We start from the raw sequence: 20,606 nt of genomic DNA, 5'->3' as shown, positions 1-20,606 counted from the left end.
TAATCAAAATACTAGAAATTCAAATTATAGCTATAAATAAAAACATAGACTTATCTTATAAATAAAAACAACCTTGACCAAGAAAGATGTTTACAATGAGTTGACACAATGGCAGCATCATCAAGCATGCTCAAATTGCCACTAATTTAATTCATATGAGGTGTAAAGAAGATATAATATATAGTTTTTTCTTAGAAAAAAAAAATACAAATATGTCATGTATGTGGAATTAAATTATTATATTATTACTATGTTCCACAAATTAAATTAATAGCTTAATTTAAAATATTAAAGTCCATATATTTTAATACATCATTCATATATATATATAGAAAATACTTAGAGTCAACTAAATTTAATATTTAAGAATATTCACAGGTATTAGTCTTATGTCATAATGTCGGTTGACTTTGACATCAAAATTTGAGACTTTATAAACATCGTCGAACAGCAAATAGATTAAAGTCAAAATAAATTAAAATTTTATGAATTAGATTGGTCCATGAATTACTCTAAAATTTTATTGTGCGGTATAATTCTATGAATTTATAGTTATTTTATTTTAATTAATTTTTTATTATTTATTATTCAACTATTCTTAAAAATAATTTTTAATTATTTAAAAGTCAATTTTTGAAAATATATATTGCTCTCAACAACTATGCACCAACTGACAGTTGAGACTTATTTAGCAACAGAAACATAATTAAACTTAATTAATACATAATAATTGGAAGTTCTGGAATATTCTTTTACGATCCCAAGAGAAGAAGGGTAAAGTGGTAAAATCGCAGTGATCTTTGTGTTTAATGAAAAATCCATATTTTCTTGCGGAAAAAGAAAACGCCAAAACAAGTGGCGATAATCTCTCTCTCTCTAAAATCCCTTTTTTGTGTCTCCCGAACCGCTTAATATAAACGCAGCGCGGCCGGAATTCTTCCTTCAATTCACTGCTCTCTCTCTCTCTCTGTTTCCATTTCTCCACTCTGCTTCTTCGATCCTCATTTCCGTTTGGAAAATGTCTTCCTTCAAGAGCAAGTACCAGGGTAATTCTCCCCTTTTTCCAATTCTTTGAACTTCTGCTGTTCTGTTTCGATCACAGTGCATTTTGGGGGTTTTTTTTTTTTCGTATTTCTGCTTGATCGGGTTGTTTTTTATGCCTTTTTGTTTGGTTGATTTGTGTCTCTTGATTTAGTTTCTCGGATCTGGAGTGTTCGTTCGATTCTATGTTCTTCTGTTGCCAGTAATCGGAGTGATGAGGCTCTGTTTTGATGATTACTATGTTTCCCTGTGTTTTTCTGTTGAGATCTAGAGTTATTTTACTTGATTCTGTCAGGTTTTTCTCTGTTTCATTATTTATAAGGGGTTTTAATCTATTTTAGCCACGATTCATCGTTTAGTTCTTGACTTCAATATTTTTTTTTTTTTTTTATACTTTGATCTGCCCTATGTCATGTTATAACTCATACATACAACATTAACTTCAATATTACTACTTTTTTTAGATTAGATTTGATTTGATTATAGTTTAAATTACAGGTTTCTATTGTGGAATTTTACTTTGATTTTTGCTGTTTCGATATCACTATTTGGGTATGTAGATGTTGATCTTGACTATGGTTGGGATAGAGTTTTCAAGTGACAAGATCACAATAACAGATCGCTGGTTGAGATTTCTGAATAGCTCAATTACTGATCCTACTTTTTAACTTCTATAACAAGATCTTTACTTGAATTTGTTTTACTTTCTATTGAATTTGTGACAATTTTTCTTTCTATACAACTTTCTGGTTTCTTTCTATTCAAAGATTCCACCATGTTCTTTCAATAGATTGAAGCTGTCTATCTGGTGAAGGAGGAATCTAAAACTAAGAACATGTGCAAACTGATGAATGTAAATCAGTCATGGATTTTGAATATATTAAACATTGTTATGTCTTTGTAGTTCTATAATGCTTATTTGTTACATATGTTTGTTCATATGGATCATGTCATGAACTTGCTGAACTCTGGAGTGATGCTTTTATTGATAACGAAGATCCGTTCTTTCTGACTGAACTTCATATCATGTTCTAATATTTTTGGTTCATTTCTTCTCTTCTTGTTCTATGTAGATGAGCTCATTGCCAATGCTGCCTACATTGGCACTCCTGGAAAGGGTATCCTTGCTGCTGATGAGTCAACTGGTACCATTGGCAAACGTTTAGCGAGTATCAATGTCGAGAACGTTGAGTCAAATAGACGTGCTCTTCGAGAACTTCTCTTCCTCACTCCTGGTGCCCTTCAGTATCTCAGTGGAGTTATCCTGTTTGAGGAGACTCTCTACCAGAAGACTGCTGCAGGTAAACTGACAATCTAGGAAATAAGAAGTCCAATTTTTGCTGTGTCGATCACAAGCATGAGCAATGTAGTTTTTAGATCAATCGTGTTTGATGTAATGCTCTCTTTATCTGGTTGTTTCTGCAGGAAAGCCATTTGTTGATGTTTTGAAGGAAGGCGGTGTGTTGCCTGGCATCAAGGTTGACAAGGGTACTGTTGAACTTGCTGGTACTAATGGTGAAACAACCACCCAGGGTCTTGATGGCCTTGCCCAGCGCTGCCAAAAGTATTACGAAGCCGGTGCTAGGTTTGCTAAGTGGCGTGCTGTGCTCAAGATCGGTCCTACCGAGCCCTCACAATTGTCTATCAATGAAAATGCTTATGGATTGGCTCGATACGCTGCTATCTGCCAGGAGAACGGTCTTGTTCCAATTGTTGAGCCTGAAATTCTGGTTGATGGTTCTCACAGCATTGACAAGTGCGCTGAGGTGACCGAGCGTGTTCTTGCTGCATGCTACAAGGCCCTCAACGATCACCACGTCCTCCTTGAAGGAACTCTATTGAAGCCCAACATGGTAACCCCTGGATCCGAGGCTGCCAAGGTTGCTCCAGAAGTGATCGCCGAGTACACTGTTCGAGCTCTTCAACGCACCGTTCCTGCTGCAGTTCCCGCCATCGTTTTCTTGTCAGGTGGGCAGAGTGAAGAGGAGGCAACTCTCAACCTGAATGCCATGAACAAGCTAAAGGGTAAGAAGCCATGGTCTTTGTCTTTCTCCTTTGGCCGTGCCCTTCAGCAGAGTACTCTCAAGGCATGGGCAGGAAAGGACGACAATGTCGAGAAGGCCCGAGCTGCTTTCCTAACAAGGTGCAAAGCAAACTCCGAGGCAACACTCGGAACTTACAAGGGCGATGCCGTGATCGGTGAGGGCGCAGCTGAGAGTCTTCATGAGAAGGATTACAAGTACTAAAAATTGTTGTTCCGTGCTGCTTCGGTGTAGTATGTTGAGCATCTTGAGATGTGTTTTATGAATGTTTAGGTACAACAAATAAGCCCTTTGAAGGTTAGCTTTTTGCTGTGATTGTTGAGTGTGCTGGTTTTCTGTTTCAGTTGTAAAAGAAAAGAAGGAAAAACAGGGATTTATCTATATCCTTGAATTGAAATTTCGGTTTGTTTGTGTTCGAATCCCTTTACCATTACACATTGTCGGCTCATTGGGAGACGAAGAAGATAGTGCAGTGAAGTGGAAGTTTAAAATTGAATGCTCAGAAACTCTCAAACCAGGACGACAATGGCAGATATCCAATTCCAGGACAGCTCTTTGTGACTTAAAAGTGGAGACCAAAGCGCTTCCACATCGTACTAAATCACTGCCCCTCTTTTTAAAGCCTCTTTAAACCTTCTTTACCTTATTCGACTTCGCTCTTTTGACCATCAACGACTTTTTGTTTGTGTTTTAGGACACTTTCGAAAGCTTATCGACGATTTTGGTCTTTTTGTTCGTGTTTTAGGACACTTTCGAAAGCTTACTTATCGACAAGTTTTTGTTCGTGTTTTAGGACAATTCCGAAAGCTTACTTATCGACGACTTTTGATTTGTGTTTTAGGACAGTTTCGAAAGCTTATTTTCTCATGCAATAATCTATTCTATATTGTAATATGTTCACTTTCTTTTTCTATATCTCGTTCCCTTATAGTTCTTGTACTTAAAGCATGACGTAAACATGTTTTTGGTATTGATTTAGTGAAATCTCAAACACCCATCAAAAGTTTATCCATTTTAATATTTTAACCAAAAAATATTTTGTGAAAATATTGGTTTTTTTTTCCTTTTGATTTTGTGTTTTAATCTATAAAAATAAATTTATTGTAGAAAACGATTCAAGTGAATAATTGATTGTTTTTCTAAAGAAAGCTGTTGGGAGCTGTAATGGCAATATGAGAGTAAAGGAGACACTCTTTTGTCTATCTCTGCCACTTCCAAAGGACATTTTCTTATTTAAGGGAAGGCTTTGAACAACTTCACCCATGCATTTATGATCCTATCTCAATATCTACTCACTTTAATTATTCACGTTTTTTTAATTTTGCTTTTAGGGTTTCGTGTAGCTTTTAAAATAATTCTGACACGAACAACCCTGAATGAAAATAAATATCCATACGACCAAAATATTACTCTTTTCATCCACGTTACCGTAGCCTTGCTTTTAGGGTCTCGTGTTATTTTTTAAATAATTCTGACATGAACTAGATTGAACGACAGAAGTATCCACACTACCAGAAGATTTACTCTTGCCATCCACATTATCGTAGCTTTACTTTTAGGGTCTCGTGTTATTTTTAAAATAATTCTAACACAAACCAGACTGAACGAAAAAAATATCCATATTATCAAAATATCTACTCTATTTACGTCACAATTCACTTTTATAAATACAAATCAATTCTAAACGTATGATAATATGATAAAGTAAATGAAAAAAATTACAGTATTTAATAATATTTAGAGTTTTAAGATAGAAAATTAGGAATAAATTAAAAAACACATAAATGGCAGCAAAATTTGACCATGCAGACACGTGTTAACCGATATTGTCCACTTTGATCTGTTATGCATAGCCGTCATGATCACAATTTTAAATGTGTCTGCTAATGAGAGGTTTCTATATAAAGAGATTTCTACGTCTTTATAAGGAATGATTCGTTCCCTGCTACAACCGAGGCTAGATAAGCTAGATCGAAGTGTTTCAAGTTTGATGGCTTCCATTGTTGAGTTTGAGTCCAAAATTCTCCCACAAACCAGATTGAGATTGATCTCCTTCACCCATCAAGAAAAAGCAGCTATCTTGCACCACTTGGCTGCCACCGCCACTGCCCCCGGCGTTCGAGCTGTTCGGACTTTGTTCTTTCATCTCGGCGCCACGACCACCGCCGCCGTAGACGGAGGAATCAGTTTGGAAGTAAAGATTGTAGGTTGTGGTGGGTGATCTTGAATTGTCCTTGCGTTTCTTGTTGGTTTGATCCATTGTTTTTGTTTGGTAATTGTTGAGTATCTCACTACCATCTTCATTTTGATGAGGCTCCGCTGTGATTAACTCTTTGCCTGTTAGCTTTTGTAATGCCTCCATTAACGCTGCATCTCTAGCTTCTATCCATGCTCTCTCCTTTGCCCAAAAGCTTCTTTCTCTCTCAATTCTTGACACTTCTTGTTTCCTCCATTCCTCTTCCCATACCTGAAAACCGACCGAACAACCCCGGATGAATCATCGATACGAGAATCTATTAGTATTTATGATATCGATGCTACAGATGTCCACGAAATTCTTCACGAGAATTGGTCATGTAGGTTAAATAGACATCTCTAATGACTAGACCTTCAGAGTTTACTTCTTTGTTCAAAGATATGACTCTGATACCACTTAGTTAAGATACGATCATCTCAATATCACTTTCGTAATATGTGAGATCTCAAATCGGTTGGAAAGGAGAACGAAACATTATTTATAAGGGTGTGAAAACTTCTTCCTTTAAAAACCTTGAAGGGAAATTTCAGAGAGGATAATATATGCTAGTGGTGAGTTTGAGCTGTTACAAATGGTATCATAGCCAGACATTAGACGGTATGCTAATAAGGATACTGGGACTCGAAAGGAGGTAGATTGTGAGATCCCACGTCAGTTGAAGAGGAAAACGAAACATTTTTTATAAGGGTGTGACGATCTCCCCCTAGCAGACACGTTTTAAAAACCTTGAGGGGAAGCCCGAAAGGGGAAACTCCAGAGAAGACAATATCTACTAGTGGTGGGATTGACTCGTTATAGTTGGTATTAGAGGGTGGAGACTGGGCGTGTGCCAGCGAGGATGCTGAGCCCCGAAAGCGGGTAGATTGTGAGATCACACTTTATAAGGGTGTGGAAACCTCTCCCGAACACGAGGGGAGACTCGAAAGAAAAAACTCAAATAGGATAAGATCTGCTAGCGGTAGGCTTTGACCGTTATATCATCTCTCATGATTATCGGAGATTAAAAATTTAAGTTGAAGGCAATGATGAACCATACCATTCTTTCCTTCTCCTTTTGTTCAAGAGTCTTCATGAGCTTCTCCAACCCAGCCTCTTGCTTATCAATTAGCTTCCTCATTTGCAAGTCAATGAACTGCTTGATCTTCACCTTCCAGCATTTCCCAGCTCGCCTCTTCCTCTTCTCCACCGAATCATTGACCGAACCAAACTCATCGTTACCATCAGACGACGCCGAGGTTTCAAACTCGGACGTGTTCGAGAAGCTGAGACTGTCACAGTAGTGCTTCAGCTGAGCATCATAGCTCATGTGACCGGAGGTTGGATTATTAGTCCCATCTTATTGGAACATAAGGTTGCCATCTCCAACAAAATGGGAGTCTGGAAGTGAAGTGGCATTGCTGGTTTCACCATAGAGAGCTTCAAGCTGCCTGAAGAATCTGTAGTTTTTGCCATCTTGTCGTCCAGCTTTGCCATCCTTTGTTTTTTTGTAATATTTATATAAATTCTCAAACTTTTCTCTGCATTTCTTTCCACTTCTTTGATAATTGTGTTCCTCACCCATAATTCTGAAAAAATAATAATAATAATAATTTCATTAATTTCCACGAAAAAAGCCCTAGATTTCAAAATAACATTCAAAGATTATAGATTTATACCAAAATTGTTACAAATTCATCATCTTTTTGCGTTTAATCAACGAACAAGACGAAATTTTTCATTAATTTTGAGTTTAGAAAATTGGGTAATTTTATTTTTGGGGTATTTTTCTTAACAATGTTCTTGAAGCATTAAAANTTTTTTTTTTTTTTTTTTTTTTTTTTTTGAAGAAAAGTTACTTTTGAAGAAAAAAAAACACAAAATTTTCAAAATTTTGGACTAAAAATAAAGATATTGTCATAATTCCTTTCTCTCATCTCTCACTTCTTTCTAAAAAGTAGATTCCAAGACAAAATTAAGCAAGAAAGCAGCTGAATTCATGTAGAGTGTATGGTCATTTTCAAAATTAATAAAAAAAAAATAAAAAAAAACCCAATCTTGAATTCTGGAACTTGTTCATAAATCATGTTTTTTTTAAAATAACGAGGTTTAATTCACTCAACCCAGAAAAAAAAAAACATAAATAGATAGATACCTAGAAACTTCATCCCAAAGGGGTCCTTTTTGGTTAGCTTCTTTAAACTTAGAATCGAGGCGAGATCTGACATCCAAGAGAGTGAGAGTCTCTTGGCGAGGCCACCGAGCAGTGGTGGTTTGAGCATCGAAGCTAGTAGGGGAAGCGGAACCAAGAACGGCGGTGGGTTGAGAGCGAATGAGATCATAGGGGGTATGGTGGTGGCGAAAGGCGGTAGAAGCAAGATCGTGGTGGGGAATTGAGGAAGAAGGGAAATGAGAGCGAGGCGGGGCAGTGATGAGGTGGCGGAGATCGGAAAGGGAATATTGATCATCCATTTCCAGGAGAGGACGAGGACGAGGAAGAGGAAGAAGAAGAAGAAGAAGAAGAAGAGATAAAAGGGAAAAGGGAGAGAGTAGCGGTAGACTCGGATCGTGTCGTCCACGAAAAAGCTAGATTTTACACGCAGTCGGAGTCAGGGAGATGGACCCATATCCATATGTTCTCTTCATCTAATGCTATGCTATTAATCTCTCAAGCTCTTCAACTTTTGATGTCAACATTTGAAACCATATTCATATGTTCATAATATTCATTTACACTCCTTAGTGTGTACCAGACTTATGGAGTGTTTGGATGTCAAAATAAGACAGGTTTTGATAGGAATAAGGAATAGTGGAAACTTGATGTGTTTGGCAGTGAGGCCACCAAACGACAAGTCGAGTAAAGACGAGGTGGGAATGGCCTCCTGTTGCTGACGTGTACAGTGCTTAGTATTCTGACCTTTTGACTTGTCGCATTCGGGACATTTCTCTTTCTGGAGTTTAATCTACGCGCTCTCTAAACGACGTCGTTTCCCTTCCCTTTTCTCTTCCACCAATCACAACTCCAGTCAACCCACCTACCCCATATCAAAAGTGGTCATAAATTCGCCTTTTTCCCCTAATTTTCCTTATTATTTTAATTTCCAAACAGTATTATTATTTTAATATTAATCGGATAATACTCAATTTTATACCATGGTAACCATCCAAGTCTAGCAGATATTATTCTCTTTGAACTTTTCATTCCGGAATTTCACTAATATTTTTAGAACTCATCTCCTACTTATAAACAATGTTTGGTTCTCCTCGATCTCACAATCCACCACCTTTCAGTGTCTTTGCTGAAATTCGTTCGATCTCTCCAATCGATGTAGGATCTGACAATAATAGTCTTATCCACTGAATTTAAACCGCTCTAAAACAAGTTTAATTGGGTATTTCTCGAAAACTATAAAAATGTAATGAAGACCCACGAAATTAAACTAAAAACATCAAAGAAAACCAGTTCTAACCGAAAGGGTTGAAATTGCACGAAACCGTACTCTATCATACCTCAATTGATATACCGATGACAAAAAGTGGACAATACCATACAATTATACGATATCATGTCGCGGGTCGTGTAAGCGTTAGAGTAAGAAAGATGGGGTTGGATTGATATTAGGTTAAAAGGGGGTGAAGCAAATGCAAAGGGAAGAGCAATAATTGAAAAGAAGATAAGTACTATATCTGAGAATAGGGTAAAGGGTTTCAGAGTCTCAGGGTGCCTGTTTGTGTTGGTGTGTTGCAGTACCACATTTGCCCCATGTGATTTTCAAACCCATCTTTCCCCATCTCTCCTATTTCGCTCTAAAACGAGTTAAATACGCTCTCAAGAACACGCTCATCACCCTTTATTTGTTCGTGACGTTAAGTGTAACAGCTCAAACTCACCGCTAGTAGATATTGTTTACTTTAATCCGTTAAATATCATCGTCACTCTCAAGCTCAAACTCATCCTTACAAAGAACGTTCCGTTCCCTTTTCCAACCGATGTGAGATATGACATTAAAGTTGATGAATTGAAATGGGTCGATATTAGCGTTTAGAACATGAATGAATATATGTTATGTGTTTGGGACATTAATTAAAGAGATATTAAATGCTTTACATGGAGCTGTTGCTTTCCCTATCACTGTCTCTCATGAATGGTTCATTAAATTATTTTATTTTATGTTATGGGGTAACTTTATTTTGTAGCCATTCAATACTCACAGGTACAAAAGGCTAATCAAAAGTGTTTGAAGAAGTTCTCATGCTCTCACCAACTTGGTCCACGCTTTCAATTGGTCTGCACCTTTCTTCTTCAACTTGTCTCTTGTTACTTAACAAACCTCTAACCTTATTAATCTCACAACCTAAATAAAACACCAATTTTTAACTCATCCCTAACCCGTTCTTCGTTACTCAAAACGAACCGTGATAAGAAATCAACCCAATAGAAAGTTTTGATATCAAATGATAAGGAATCACTGTGAAGGATGTAAGATTCGAATGACCTTGTTGATCAACATTTCAAGGTGATAATACTTGTTTGAGATTTGAATCACTCTACGACTGATTGATCATGTCAAGCTTGAATGATTCTAAACTACATAGAACTGCAAAAAAAACTTAGTCATTGGTTAAAATGCTCCTTTTATACATTTTCCAAGGGATAACATACCTGACTTTATATAGCCTCAAAATGAAAACTCTTAACTTTCGGTGAGGCATTCCAAGAGTTATAACTTTTATATTTTAGAACGATAATTAGTGACGATGTAAACAAGTCTTAAAATGCATTAAAAAAATATCATAACTCTAAATTACCATCAACCATGCGCGTTTGAAGTAATTTGAAGCCTTTGTTTTTGTTGATGTGAAATTGGGTGCACCCTGAATTCAATTTTAATAGATCTTGACTTATCTTATAGTTATTCAAGTTCATATGGTATGATTGAGATGTGTTGGTTCATATGAAACTGTCTCCAACATCCTAGCCATGAAAGTCGAAACACAAGCTACACGAACTCGACTATCTGGGAAGCTGGTAAGGTCGTCGGGTCATAGCCGGGTTGGGGACGGATCGAAAGTAAGAAGAAGAACAATAATTGAAGGAAAAGAAAAGGGAAGATGGAGATGGGGATGTAAGAGAGCAGGAGAATCTGAGAGCGTGTGGGTGAGTCAGAGAAAAAGATAGAGAAAAAGATAGAGAAAAAGATAGAGAAAAGTCAGAGAACGTTCCATCCATGCATTTGCTACCACTTCTCTATTTATAATAATACCAACAAAAACCATGCACGAGTGTCCCATAAACTCCGCTGTTCAGGTGCTGCCCTTTCTGCCCTTTTCCTTTTCCTTATTTACCCTTCCACTCCCTCTACTTTCCTTTATTTGCATTTCCCACCCTCACCTATTTTTTATTATTCCAAAATTGACCCCTTCTTTTTCGCCTTTTTCTACATTTGGATTTCCCAGATTTCATTCAAAAATCAAACGCTCAAAACACCGTCCTTCTATTCACACTACCATGGACTTCCATGCACTCAATAATTCATCCCTTGATTTGAACATATTAGCTCTATCATACGAACAACCATTGATTTGAAGAATGATAGCAAATCAATTTATAGATATCCATCGATGACGGAGTTGAATAAATCCGTGAACTTTTAGATGTTAATGCATGCTAACGAGAATATGATAATGATTTGCCAAACCCTACCGTGTAAAAAGGAATAATAATAATAATAATAATAATAATCATGAGCTACAACAAAGTTGATGACTTTAATTTCCCAAGTACTAATTAAAGGGATTATATATATATTTTAATGACAAAAGAATATTGGGTTTAAATCATCAATCCCATCAACTACTAAACTTCCCTTAAAATACATTCCTAATTTTATTTTATTTTTTTAATTTATTCCTTCTAATCTCTCTTTTTTTTTTTTTTTNGTTTTTTTTTTTTTTTTTTTTTTTTTTTTTTTTTTTTGTTCAATTTTGAAATATTTAGTGTATAAAAAGTTTTAATTCTTCTTTTACTAAAGTCATTTTATTTTATTTTAAATTATATATTTTTTAATCGATATTTAAAATCTAAATTCTCGACACGAATTCGACAATAAAGTCTTGAAATTTCTTAGATAATTAATTTTAATTGATGGGAGGGGAAGAAATAAATGGTTATGAGAAGAAAAAAATTAAATAAAAAATAAAAGATGGAAGAAAAGCCCAATCCTAAGTTGGGCTTTGGCCCAAATCCTATGAATGGGCCGAATGGCAGGCCCTGAAAATATAGTATATAGAGTAGCCTTTGATAGTGTTAAAAACATTAAAAAGAAACCTTTTATCTTTTATTTATATATTTTTTATATTTTGAATTTCGTATATTTTTAAATCATTTGCATTTTAATTAGAGATATTTATGGATGGAGCAGGAATAAAGAACCTTTTCTGTCTTCATCCCTGTCTCTTACATAAAACCTTTATGCCCATCCCGGTTTAGCAAGGTCAAGGTGGGGCGGGTTTTAGTAGGGTCATCTATGTTTAGTTAACGGTAAAAAGAAAAAAATGGACGTCACTTATTTGAATGTTGAGAAAACTATCTTAGTAATATGGAATAGCTACATCTTCGATGTAAAAATACTCGTCACATAAAATATCATCGTGGATATTCATTTCAGACGTTTCAAAAACCTATTTCCTGCAATCGATTAATGCACGAGAAACCCACGTGAAAATACAGTGTATTTAGAAGTTATATATATTTTCTAAATATACCATTGAAAATATTGTCGTTACTAAGAAAATTTCGCACAAACAACATTATTTCAAACCGATATAAGATTATTTCATTAAAAGGAAATTTCGGTCTCCTTTCTTGGAAAATGGTAAAAGCTTGTCTTTCATGTCTCAAACTGACTAAGACTTGAAAAGGAAATGTTTTTTTTTTTTCAAGTTCATGAATGAAGGTTGTGTCAATTTGAAACTGCTCCAAACAAACGCGTCCCACGAACAAGCTTTCAATAATTTCCACACGCGCCTGTCTCTTCACCTTTTATTAAGATTCATCTAAAATAAATAATACACTAAATTTTTCGGCTTGACTCGAATCAGATATGTAATCTTTACTCGAGATTAGAGGCCGAGAGATATTGAGGTTGACAAATCAATTAAATCAATCCGGCACTCCATCTATGACTCTAAATTTTTAGTTCATAAGCTCCGTTCTCTTTCTAATTTCACCCCATCTTGAAGTTGTAGAAATTTTTTTTTTCTTTAAATAATAGTTAAATTAATCTTTTACTATATAAGAAAGGATAATTGAATGATATAAAATTTTTAAAATAATAATAATAAAGAAATACTATATCAATACTATAATAAAATAAATTAAAAAGCAGTATTTAAAAATAATTTTTATAAATTATAGAAATTAAAATATTCTAAAAAGTAGAATGATGGTGAAGTTAGAAAAACCATTACTTTAATTAGGTGATTAGTCTCTACTGTCGATTAACTTCACATGCAAGTTAATTAGAGGCTTACACTAAATAATAATAATAATAATAATAATAATAATTGTTGAGGTAAGCCAACTTCGCTTCTCGGTTTCTCGACTAGTCTCTCACCCTCAGCTCCCATCACCTTTTTCTAATCCCATCCTCTTGGCGTTGCACTCTGTGTCTGTACTTTTGTGACAATGGGACAACAATTTTATGGCACTTGTTCTAACCAAGCGAACAAGTTATTCGTGTGAGATTCAGACATTCGAACAAGTAAAGGAGTTTGAAACTGACATACGTCCATGGATAACACGACTTGGACAAGCATGATCAAGACATTCGACACGCGGCCACAGACAACACGTTTTGGACAAGCATGATTGTAACACTCTGCACGACAACCACGAATACTAGTAGCATGTTGATCTCTGAATCTTACCCAACATAGTCAACATTTCATCGATGGTTGATCACACGTCAAACTCTAACACTTTCAATTTTTTGCCTCGCAACATGTTGTAATGACCTAGATCCACCGTTAGTAGATATTTTTTTGGGCTTTCTCTTTCGGGCTTCTTTCCACACCCTTATAAATGGTGGTTTGTTCTCCTCCCCAACCAATGTGGGACATCACAATCCACCCCCCTTCGGGGCCTAGCGTCCTCGCTGGCACTCTTTCCTTCCTCCAATCGATTTGGGGAGTGGGACCACCCCCAAATCCACCCCCTTTGCGGCCCAACGTCCTTACTGGCACACCGCCTCGTGTCTACCCCCTTGGGGGAACAGCGAGAAAGCTGACATATCGTCCACCCCCCTTCGGGGCCCAGCGTCCTCGCTGGCACTCTTTCCTTCCTCCAATCGATGTGGGACCACCCCCAAATCCACCCCCTTTGGGGCCCAGCGTCCTTACTGGCACACCGCCTCGTGTCTACCCCCTTGGGGGAATAGCGAGAAGGCTGGCATATCGTCCGGTGTCTGGCTCAGATACCATTTGTAACGACCCAGATCCACCACTAGCAGATATTGTCATCTTTGGGCTTTTTCTTTCGGGCTCCTTTGTACACTCTTATAAATGGTGGTTTGTTTTCTTCCCCAACTAATGTGGGACATCACAATATCTGATAGCGGTGGGCCTAGGTCGTTACACATGTAGTCCTTTGATGTACTTTTGTTCGTATAACCATGGCATCCGCTACTATAATTCTTCATTAATTTAGGTCCCTCGTATATGCATGCATGTTTTGTCTGTGCATGCATATCTACCCGTTATTTTTNAAAAAAAAAAAAAAAAAAAAAAAAAGAAAGTGTCCATATAATTGAGTAATACTAACATATAAATCCTGGACTGTTCCAAAAATTGGAAATCCTTGTCTCTCTATTTCGTCCCTAAATCTCCAAGCTGTCTCCTCCAATGGCTGCCACCCCAACCCTCATCAGAACTTAGTTCATCTCCAACTGGTCTGCACTCATCTCCTCCGCCATTTCCCCCTCCCTTTTCCTTCCTCCATAAATGCCTTCTCTCCATCTCTTCAACCCCACCGCCCCTCCCCTCCTCCTCCTCCTCCTCCTCCTCACTTTTCCCTTCAATTCACCTCCTCCATGGCTACTTCCGGCCGCCACCCCGTTTACCGAGGCGTTCGACGCCGCAACACAGGCAAATGGGTGTCGGAAATTCGCGAGCCCCGGAAGCCTAACCGGATTTGGTTGGGAACCTTCCCGACAGCTGAAATGGCGGCTGTGGCTTATGACGTTGCTGCCCTTGCTCTCAAGGGCCACGACACCCACCTCAATTTCCCCAATTCTGCGTCCTCTCTCCCTGTTCCTGCTTCACGTTCACCCTCTGATATTCAGGCTGCCGCCGCCTCTGCCGCCGCTGCGCTTGGTGCCGCAGCAGCCGCCATCGAGGCAAGAAGTGGTTTTCACGGTGGCCGTAGTAATGATCCAGGGGAAGTGGGAAATCATTTCATGGACGAGGACTTGATTTTTGATATGCCTAATGTTCTAATGAATATGGCGGAAGGAATGCTTCTTAGCCCTCCCCGTTTCAATAATCATGGTGGCGATGACGACAGAGCCGATCATGGTACCGAAAACCTTTGGAATTTTTTCTAAGTAACAAATATACATACATATATGTATATACGGTTTCGTTTCTTCGTCTTCTAATTCTAAAAAGGAGGAGAACAATTGTGTAAGATCCCACATCAATTGAGGAGGAGAACAAAACACTCTTTATTAGTGTGTGGAAACCTCTCTCTAGCAAATGCATTTCGAAAAGAGAGTTAATTTGACTGATGACGGTGAAAAGGAGAGCCGTCTCGTTTGGTGACGAAGCAAGTTGGAAGGTTAAGTTAGTTGAAGACGAGAAGTTTGATTAAAAGTGGACTTTCTAAGCATGTGTGTGGTTCTCATTTTATCAAATAATTTATGGACATTAAGATTTTAAATTGGATATTATAATTAAGACATTCTACTCACTTCTTTCATGTCCTGTCTTTTCAATAATTATAAAATTAAATATATATATATATATATATATATAAACAATAGTTTAAATAACAACTTGATTTCATCATTTGGGTTACTTTCAATTTAATTGAATGCTAAATCAAATTAATAATTTAAACGGTTTAAATTAGCAAATAATTTACTTTGTTGACACGTCACAGTCGTACTCTCCCGAGCTAAGAAGCTGAGAGTGAACAATGGAATGTCTGCCGAAGAAACGTAACACCAACCCCTCACCTTCCCTTGTCTTATAATTCTTCAAATTTACACTCAAAACCATAATAAAAATATATATAATTAAAATTTTAAAAACATATTAAAAATATTTTATGTTTCGGCACCTAAAAACCGATTAGATACAGCTTTTAACGTATACTTGCTTAACGTTGAATAATTGATCTTTTCTTGAAAGAGAAAAACAAAGCATGCTAGAATGACCCATATTGATCTGTAAGAACCGTCTTCATTCTTAAGAAGCGAGGAGTAGTTGTGACCATATCGTAGGAAAATGTAATCTTGATTCAAATTCTGGGCATGGGTCGTTACAAATAATGTTAACATGACCTAGGGGAATGTCAAGGGTCATCAAGTACTGAATTCAGATTTCGAATCTCGATGCGAATCCTGGGCATGAGTCGTTACAAATGGCGTCAGAGCTTGGAACATGTCAATTTGGTACAAGGGTTTTATGGTACCACTAGTCACATACATGGTTACTCGTGGTCCATGTGCACTGTTCTCGTGGTTACTCGTGGTCGTTACAAAAGGGCATTTGAAAAGGTAGATGATGATAATATATGGAAGGATAATAAATTTACAAATCATAGTGCTAATATCTTTGTACTTAAAGAGGGAGGTAAAGTTAAACTTAAGCCTATTCTCTTAAAGTCAGATTATATTCCTAATCTAATTTATAATCTAAACATTATTTATGCAAATTTAAATATTATCTATGAAGTTTAATCATTTCCATCACTTAATGAACCAATCTACTTCTGTTTGCATTTCCTCCACCAGCAACCTGAAGATCTCAACCTCTATTTCTATGGCTATGTCTCCTCTTTCCTCCCCATTTCTCTTCCACCCGTCGTCAACCTCCGCTCTCAAATCTTCCTCCGCCATCACGTCGATGGCGCTCGACTCCACCTCTTTCCACAAATCCCATCTCATGTAAACTCTCTCGACATTGCCATCTATGCCGTGTTGTTTCATGTCCTTTTCGTTGTTAGACCGATCTAAGTTATGGCTTTCGCACTCTTCTTCCTTGAGATGATCAATGTCGTTGTCGTCAAGTTCGCCTTCCTCATCTTCTAGTAGAAACGTCTCGAGTTCTACCGGGTCTAGCTCTGCTAGTCTCTCGAATCTCCGAAGCTTTTTGAGTAGCTGATGCTTTGCCTCTGAAAAACACCACAAGGTTAACATGAACAGATTAGAAACAGGTGAAGGTAGCGAAGTTCGACTAAATGATTCGTTTTTGGTAAGAACGAATCGGTCAATTCGCGTATAATTACTAGAGCTACTCATTGCTGAAATGGTTTAAAATCCCGTATTGAATGCTCAAACAGTTCAAAAGATGAGTGGACCGGTAGGGGGTGGGGGGGGACCTAGTCCAGAGGTATAGAAAACGACCATGCCCTTCCAAAACCATGAAGGAACTGGTTCAATGATTGAATAGCCTAATAAATTGAAGACGACTCCCATAATTATAACACTTCTCTTGCTGCAAAATGTAGGTAAGATTTAAAGTTTTGAAGAACAAGAAAATACGAGAGCCACAATAGGTCATTTGGGCGGAAAATTTGAGATCTCACATCGGTTACAGAGGAGAACAAAGTATTCTTTATAAGGGTGTGGACACCTCCCCCTCGTAGACACGTTTTAAAACCGTGAGGCTGATGAGGATACGTAACGGGCCAAAACAGACAATATCTACTAGTGGTGAACTTGGGCTATTACAAATGGTATCAGTGACAAACATCGAGCAGTGTGCTAGTGAGGAGGTTGGTCCCCAAGGGAGGTGGATTGTGAGATCCTACATCGATTGGGGAGGGGGGAATGAAGTATTAGTGACAGATATTGGGCGGTGTGCCAACGAGGAGACTGGTACCCAAAGGGGTGGATTGTGAGATCCCACGTCGGTGTCGGTTGGAGAGGTGAATGAAGTATTTTTTATAAGGGTGTGGAAATCTCTCCCTAGTAGATGCGTTTTAAAATCGTGAGGTTGACGGCGATATGTAACGGGTCATAGTGAACAATATCTATTAGTAATGGGCTTGGGCTGTTACAAACGATATTAGAGCTAGACACCGGGGGGTATACGAGCAAGGAGGCTAGTCCTCAAGGGGAGTGAATTATGAGATCCCACATCGGTTAGAGAGGGGAACGGAGTGTTATTTATAAAGGTGTGGAAACCTCCCCCTAGTAGACATGTTTTAAAACTGTGAGGCTGACAGCGATACATAACGGGTCAAAGCAGACAATATCTACTAGTGGTAGGCTTGGGCTGTTGTAGAAAACAAATGCCGAGGAGAGATTTCCTCGTATTGTCATCGTCTATCCTCTTTCCCCTTTGTTCTATTACAGATTTTACCTAAATTCAAAAGCTTGTTTTGGTTTCACCCCCACCCATCTGATAATTGAAATCTTCCCAATGGAACCCACCAAGGATTCATGTGTTCATATCTAGTACAGCAACAAGCTTCATGAGTTTTAAAGCTCTATTAACCATGTCTAATCAGTAAAAACTATCAATTCAGACAGTATCTATACGCAAATGTCACCGATAACGATCGAACAACAAACTCGAATCAATGCAACAGACAAAACAAGTATATATTTCCCTAATATGATTAGCAATTGAATTGAATCATGCTTACTTTCGACAATGGCGTAGCTGCGCTCCATTTTGTAATCGTCGTCGTCCTCACCGTCCTCATAGCGACCCTCTTCGTCGTCCTGGAACGGAGGATCCAACACAGACACAGGACTGCTTTGTTCTTTCTCTTCCTCCTCATCCTGAACAGGCAATTTCTTCAAGCTCTCAACGTCATTGACCTGTAAATTTGTCAAAGAAAACAAGGCAAACAACAGTGAAAAAGTTGGTTCTTTTTCTGTTCTTATAATTATGCCAACCAACAAAGGGGGAAATGTTTAATTATAAGGAGGATGTCGGTACCTATGGGAATTAAAATACAAAGGAAAATACAAAAAGGGGTTTGTCCTTTTCTTGAAAGGTCAAAAATTTTCCGGGAAAAAAGAAGAGTGTGGAATAGAAAATGAGGGATTTAGCAGTTTGTTCCTCATAACCCACTGTCGTTTTGGTGGGGTTGTCGTGTTTTGACGCCTGAAACTAATTCCGGCGGTAATTTCAGAAAATTTACACAAAATTGCCGACAGTTGCTGTTTTTCCGATGAACCCATGTCATAAAATTGCAAAAATACAGTAATAGAATGAGTATTTCAACCTGATGGTCGTGTCGAGCCGGAGAAGACGGCGGAGAAGAAAATTCCGGCGTCCGGTGACCGGCGGAGGGACTTGATTGAAGCACAAATCGAAAAGGGCTATCGCAGAAGTCCGAGCTCGTTACATTACTCTGCCGAGAAACAGAGTCGTTCTTGTTCTCGTTAATCGCCACTTTCGCCGGCAATAGGTGGTCGTCGCAGGGGTCATTTTTCCGGCAACCACCGTCAATCTCCCGCTTCCGAGAACGGCCACGATGAGTAAACCGCTTAAGAAAAGAACCCAAAAGCCCAAATCCATTCGATCTCGCGGCCGTTGACTGTTTCTGAATCCTCAAAGCAGCTTCCAGGAGAAGCCCCGCCGTTGTAGCCGGAACATGGAGGAACACAGCATTGGAATTCCGGCAAGGACTCTTCACCGGAGACTGAAATTGAAAGAGCGGCGAAGGGTTTCTAAGATCAGGAGAATCATTAAACGATAAAAAACAAGCACCCTTACAAAAACTCGCCGGAAAATCAGCGAAATGGGAAATGGGTTTTCGTTTATTGAGGTGAAGAAGGTGAGATTTGGGGGAAGGGCGCTTAAGAACACGTCTGTCGGCTATGAAATTGGTGAGAAGAAAGGGCTCTTGATCCTCTTTAAGAAGCTCGTGTAAGTGTTTTTGAGCCATTAATGGAGTGAATGCTCAGAGAGAAGTGAAAGCTAAAATGGGGGAATCCAGAATTTTGAGTTCAGTAAGCTAAGTTGAAGAAATTTCAACTCTCAGAGACCAAAAAGTCGACACAGAAATGAGTTGACACAGAAATAGCAGAGAGAAACAACTGTGGGAGAGAAAAAGAGTGGAATGTGGAGAGATGGACTTACTCTGATTCAAAATCAGGGATGGAATATCGATGCAAATATGTAATATTATTATTATTATTATTAAATCATTTTTATAAATTAGAATTTCCTTTAAATTTAAAACTAATAAATTAAAGTTACCAGATTGAGTCTAAAAATCTTAACAGAGTATTTATTAGCAATGGACTTGAGGCATTCCACCAAGGATGCTCCGTAGTTGAAGTTACAAGAGTCTGGAAACCTCTCTTAAAAGGCGTGGACACCGGGCGGTTGAAGTTACAAAGGTGTAGAAATATGTCTCACTGTTGTAGACGCGTTTTAAAATTTTGAGGGAAAGTCCAGATAGCCCAAATTATTTGTAATTTTTTTATTGATAGATTATACACATAATTGATTTTTTTTTTTTTTTTTATGTCATTATTAGGCAAGGATTTGATGAGATCAGAGCAGAGAATATAATCCTCGTTCCTGATCTGTGGAAATCACTACAAGTAGAGTAAGATTTGGATTATCTTGTTGATCAAATATCTCAAGGCAAGAATATTGTTTGAGATTCGAATCACTCCACAAGCAAGATCGATCATGTCTAGTTTGAATGATTCTTGTTGATCAAATATCTCAAACACTTGTCTGAGATTTGAATCCACTCACAAGCAAAATTGATCATGTCGAACTTGAATAATTCTACATGTAACCTAAACTATATAGAATTGCAAATAAACTTAGTTATTGGCTAAATAAAGCACCAGAGCTCCTTTTATATATATTTTTCAAGTCTCGTACAAATATAACATACATGGCTTTATATAGCCTCAAAATGAAACATTAAACCCATTCCAAGAGTTGTAATATTCATACTTAATCGTCATAATTAACCATCATCATGTAATTATAACCTAAAGTAAATAAAAAGTTTTAAAATACATTAATGAAATACAATTACTCTAAATTGTAATCCACCCAAAATTTATAACATATGAAACTTCATT

At 37.6% G+C, this 20,606-nt stretch overlaps 3 protein-coding genes and 1 pseudogene across 3 annotated transcripts; 2 read left to right on the top strand and 2 right to left on the bottom strand.

The window, feature by feature from the left end:
* Nucleotides 1-829: 829 nt before the first annotated feature.
* LOC111800274 (fructose-bisphosphate aldolase 6, cytosolic) lies at nucleotides 830-3,502 on the top strand. Its single transcript, XM_023683889.1, has 3 exons — nucleotides 830-1,046; nucleotides 2,115-2,342; nucleotides 2,467-3,502. The coding sequence occupies exons 1-3, from the start codon at nucleotides 1,019-1,021 to the stop codon at nucleotides 3,285-3,287; spliced, it is 1,077 nt and encodes a 358-aa protein (XP_023539657.1). The 5' UTR covers nucleotides 830-1,018; the 3' UTR covers nucleotides 3,288-3,502.
* A 1,306-nt stretch (nucleotides 3,503-4,808) lies between these two features.
* On the bottom strand, nucleotides 4,809-7,997 carry LOC111800595 (annotated as a pseudogene).
* Nucleotides 7,998-14,405: 6,408 nt separating this feature from the next.
* Nucleotides 14,406-14,918, top strand: LOC111800173 (ethylene-responsive transcription factor ERF024-like). Its single transcript, XM_023683765.1, has one exon. It carries the CDS (start codon nucleotides 14,406-14,408, stop codon nucleotides 14,916-14,918), a length of 513 nt encoding a protein of 170 aa, XP_023539533.1.
* Nucleotides 14,919-16,085: 1,167 nt separating this feature from the next.
* Nucleotides 16,086-19,648, bottom strand: LOC111799817. Its single transcript, XM_023683295.1, has 3 exons — nucleotides 18,779-19,648; nucleotides 18,191-18,368; nucleotides 16,086-16,711 (listed from the first exon to the last, which is right to left on the bottom strand). The coding sequence occupies exons 1-3, from the start codon at nucleotides 19,442-19,444 to the stop codon at nucleotides 16,287-16,289; spliced, it is 1,269 nt and encodes a 422-aa protein (XP_023539063.1). The 5' UTR covers nucleotides 19,445-19,648; the 3' UTR covers nucleotides 16,086-16,286.
* Between the last annotated feature and the right edge of the window lie 958 nt (nucleotides 19,649-20,606).

This window comes from Cucurbita pepo, chromosome LG08, assembly GCF_002806865.2.
Source record: "Cucurbita pepo subsp. pepo cultivar mu-cu-16 chromosome LG08, ASM280686v2, whole genome shotgun sequence".
In the NCBI taxonomy this organism is placed as follows: domain Eukaryota; kingdom Viridiplantae; phylum Streptophyta; class Magnoliopsida; order Cucurbitales; family Cucurbitaceae; genus Cucurbita; species Cucurbita pepo.
Note: the sequence above shows the minus strand (reverse complement) of the source record. Positions and strands in the feature narration are given on the sequence as shown.

Excerpts from the sequence above, each read along its gene's own strand:
- LOC111800274 (XM_023683889.1), top strand. The coding sequence starts at position 1,019 with ATGTCTTCCTTCAAGAGCAAGTACCAGG. Across the intron at positions 1,047-2,114 it reads CTTCAAGAGCAAGTACCAGG|ATGAGCTCATTGCCAATGCT; the intron begins GTAATTCTCCCC and ends TGTTCTATGTAG. Across the intron at positions 2,343-2,466 it reads CTACCAGAAGACTGCTGCAG|GAAAGCCATTTGTTGATGTT; the intron begins GTAAACTGACAA and ends TTGTTTCTGCAG.
- LOC111800173 (XM_023683765.1), top strand. The coding sequence starts at position 14,406 with ATGGCTACTTCCGGCCGCCACCCCGTTTACCGAGGCGTTCGACGCCGC.
- LOC111799817 (XM_023683295.1), bottom strand. The coding sequence starts at position 19,444 with ATGGCTCAAAAACACTTACACGAGCTTCTTAAAGAGGATCAAGAGCCC. Across the intron at positions 18,369-18,778 it reads CGGCTCGACACGACCATCAG|GTCAATGACGTTGAGAGCTT; the intron begins GTTGAAATACTC and ends ACAAATTTACAG. Across the intron at positions 16,712-18,190 it reads CAGCTACGCCATTGTCGAAA|AGGCAAAGCATCAGCTACTC; the intron begins GTAAGCATGATT and ends GGTGTTTTTCAG.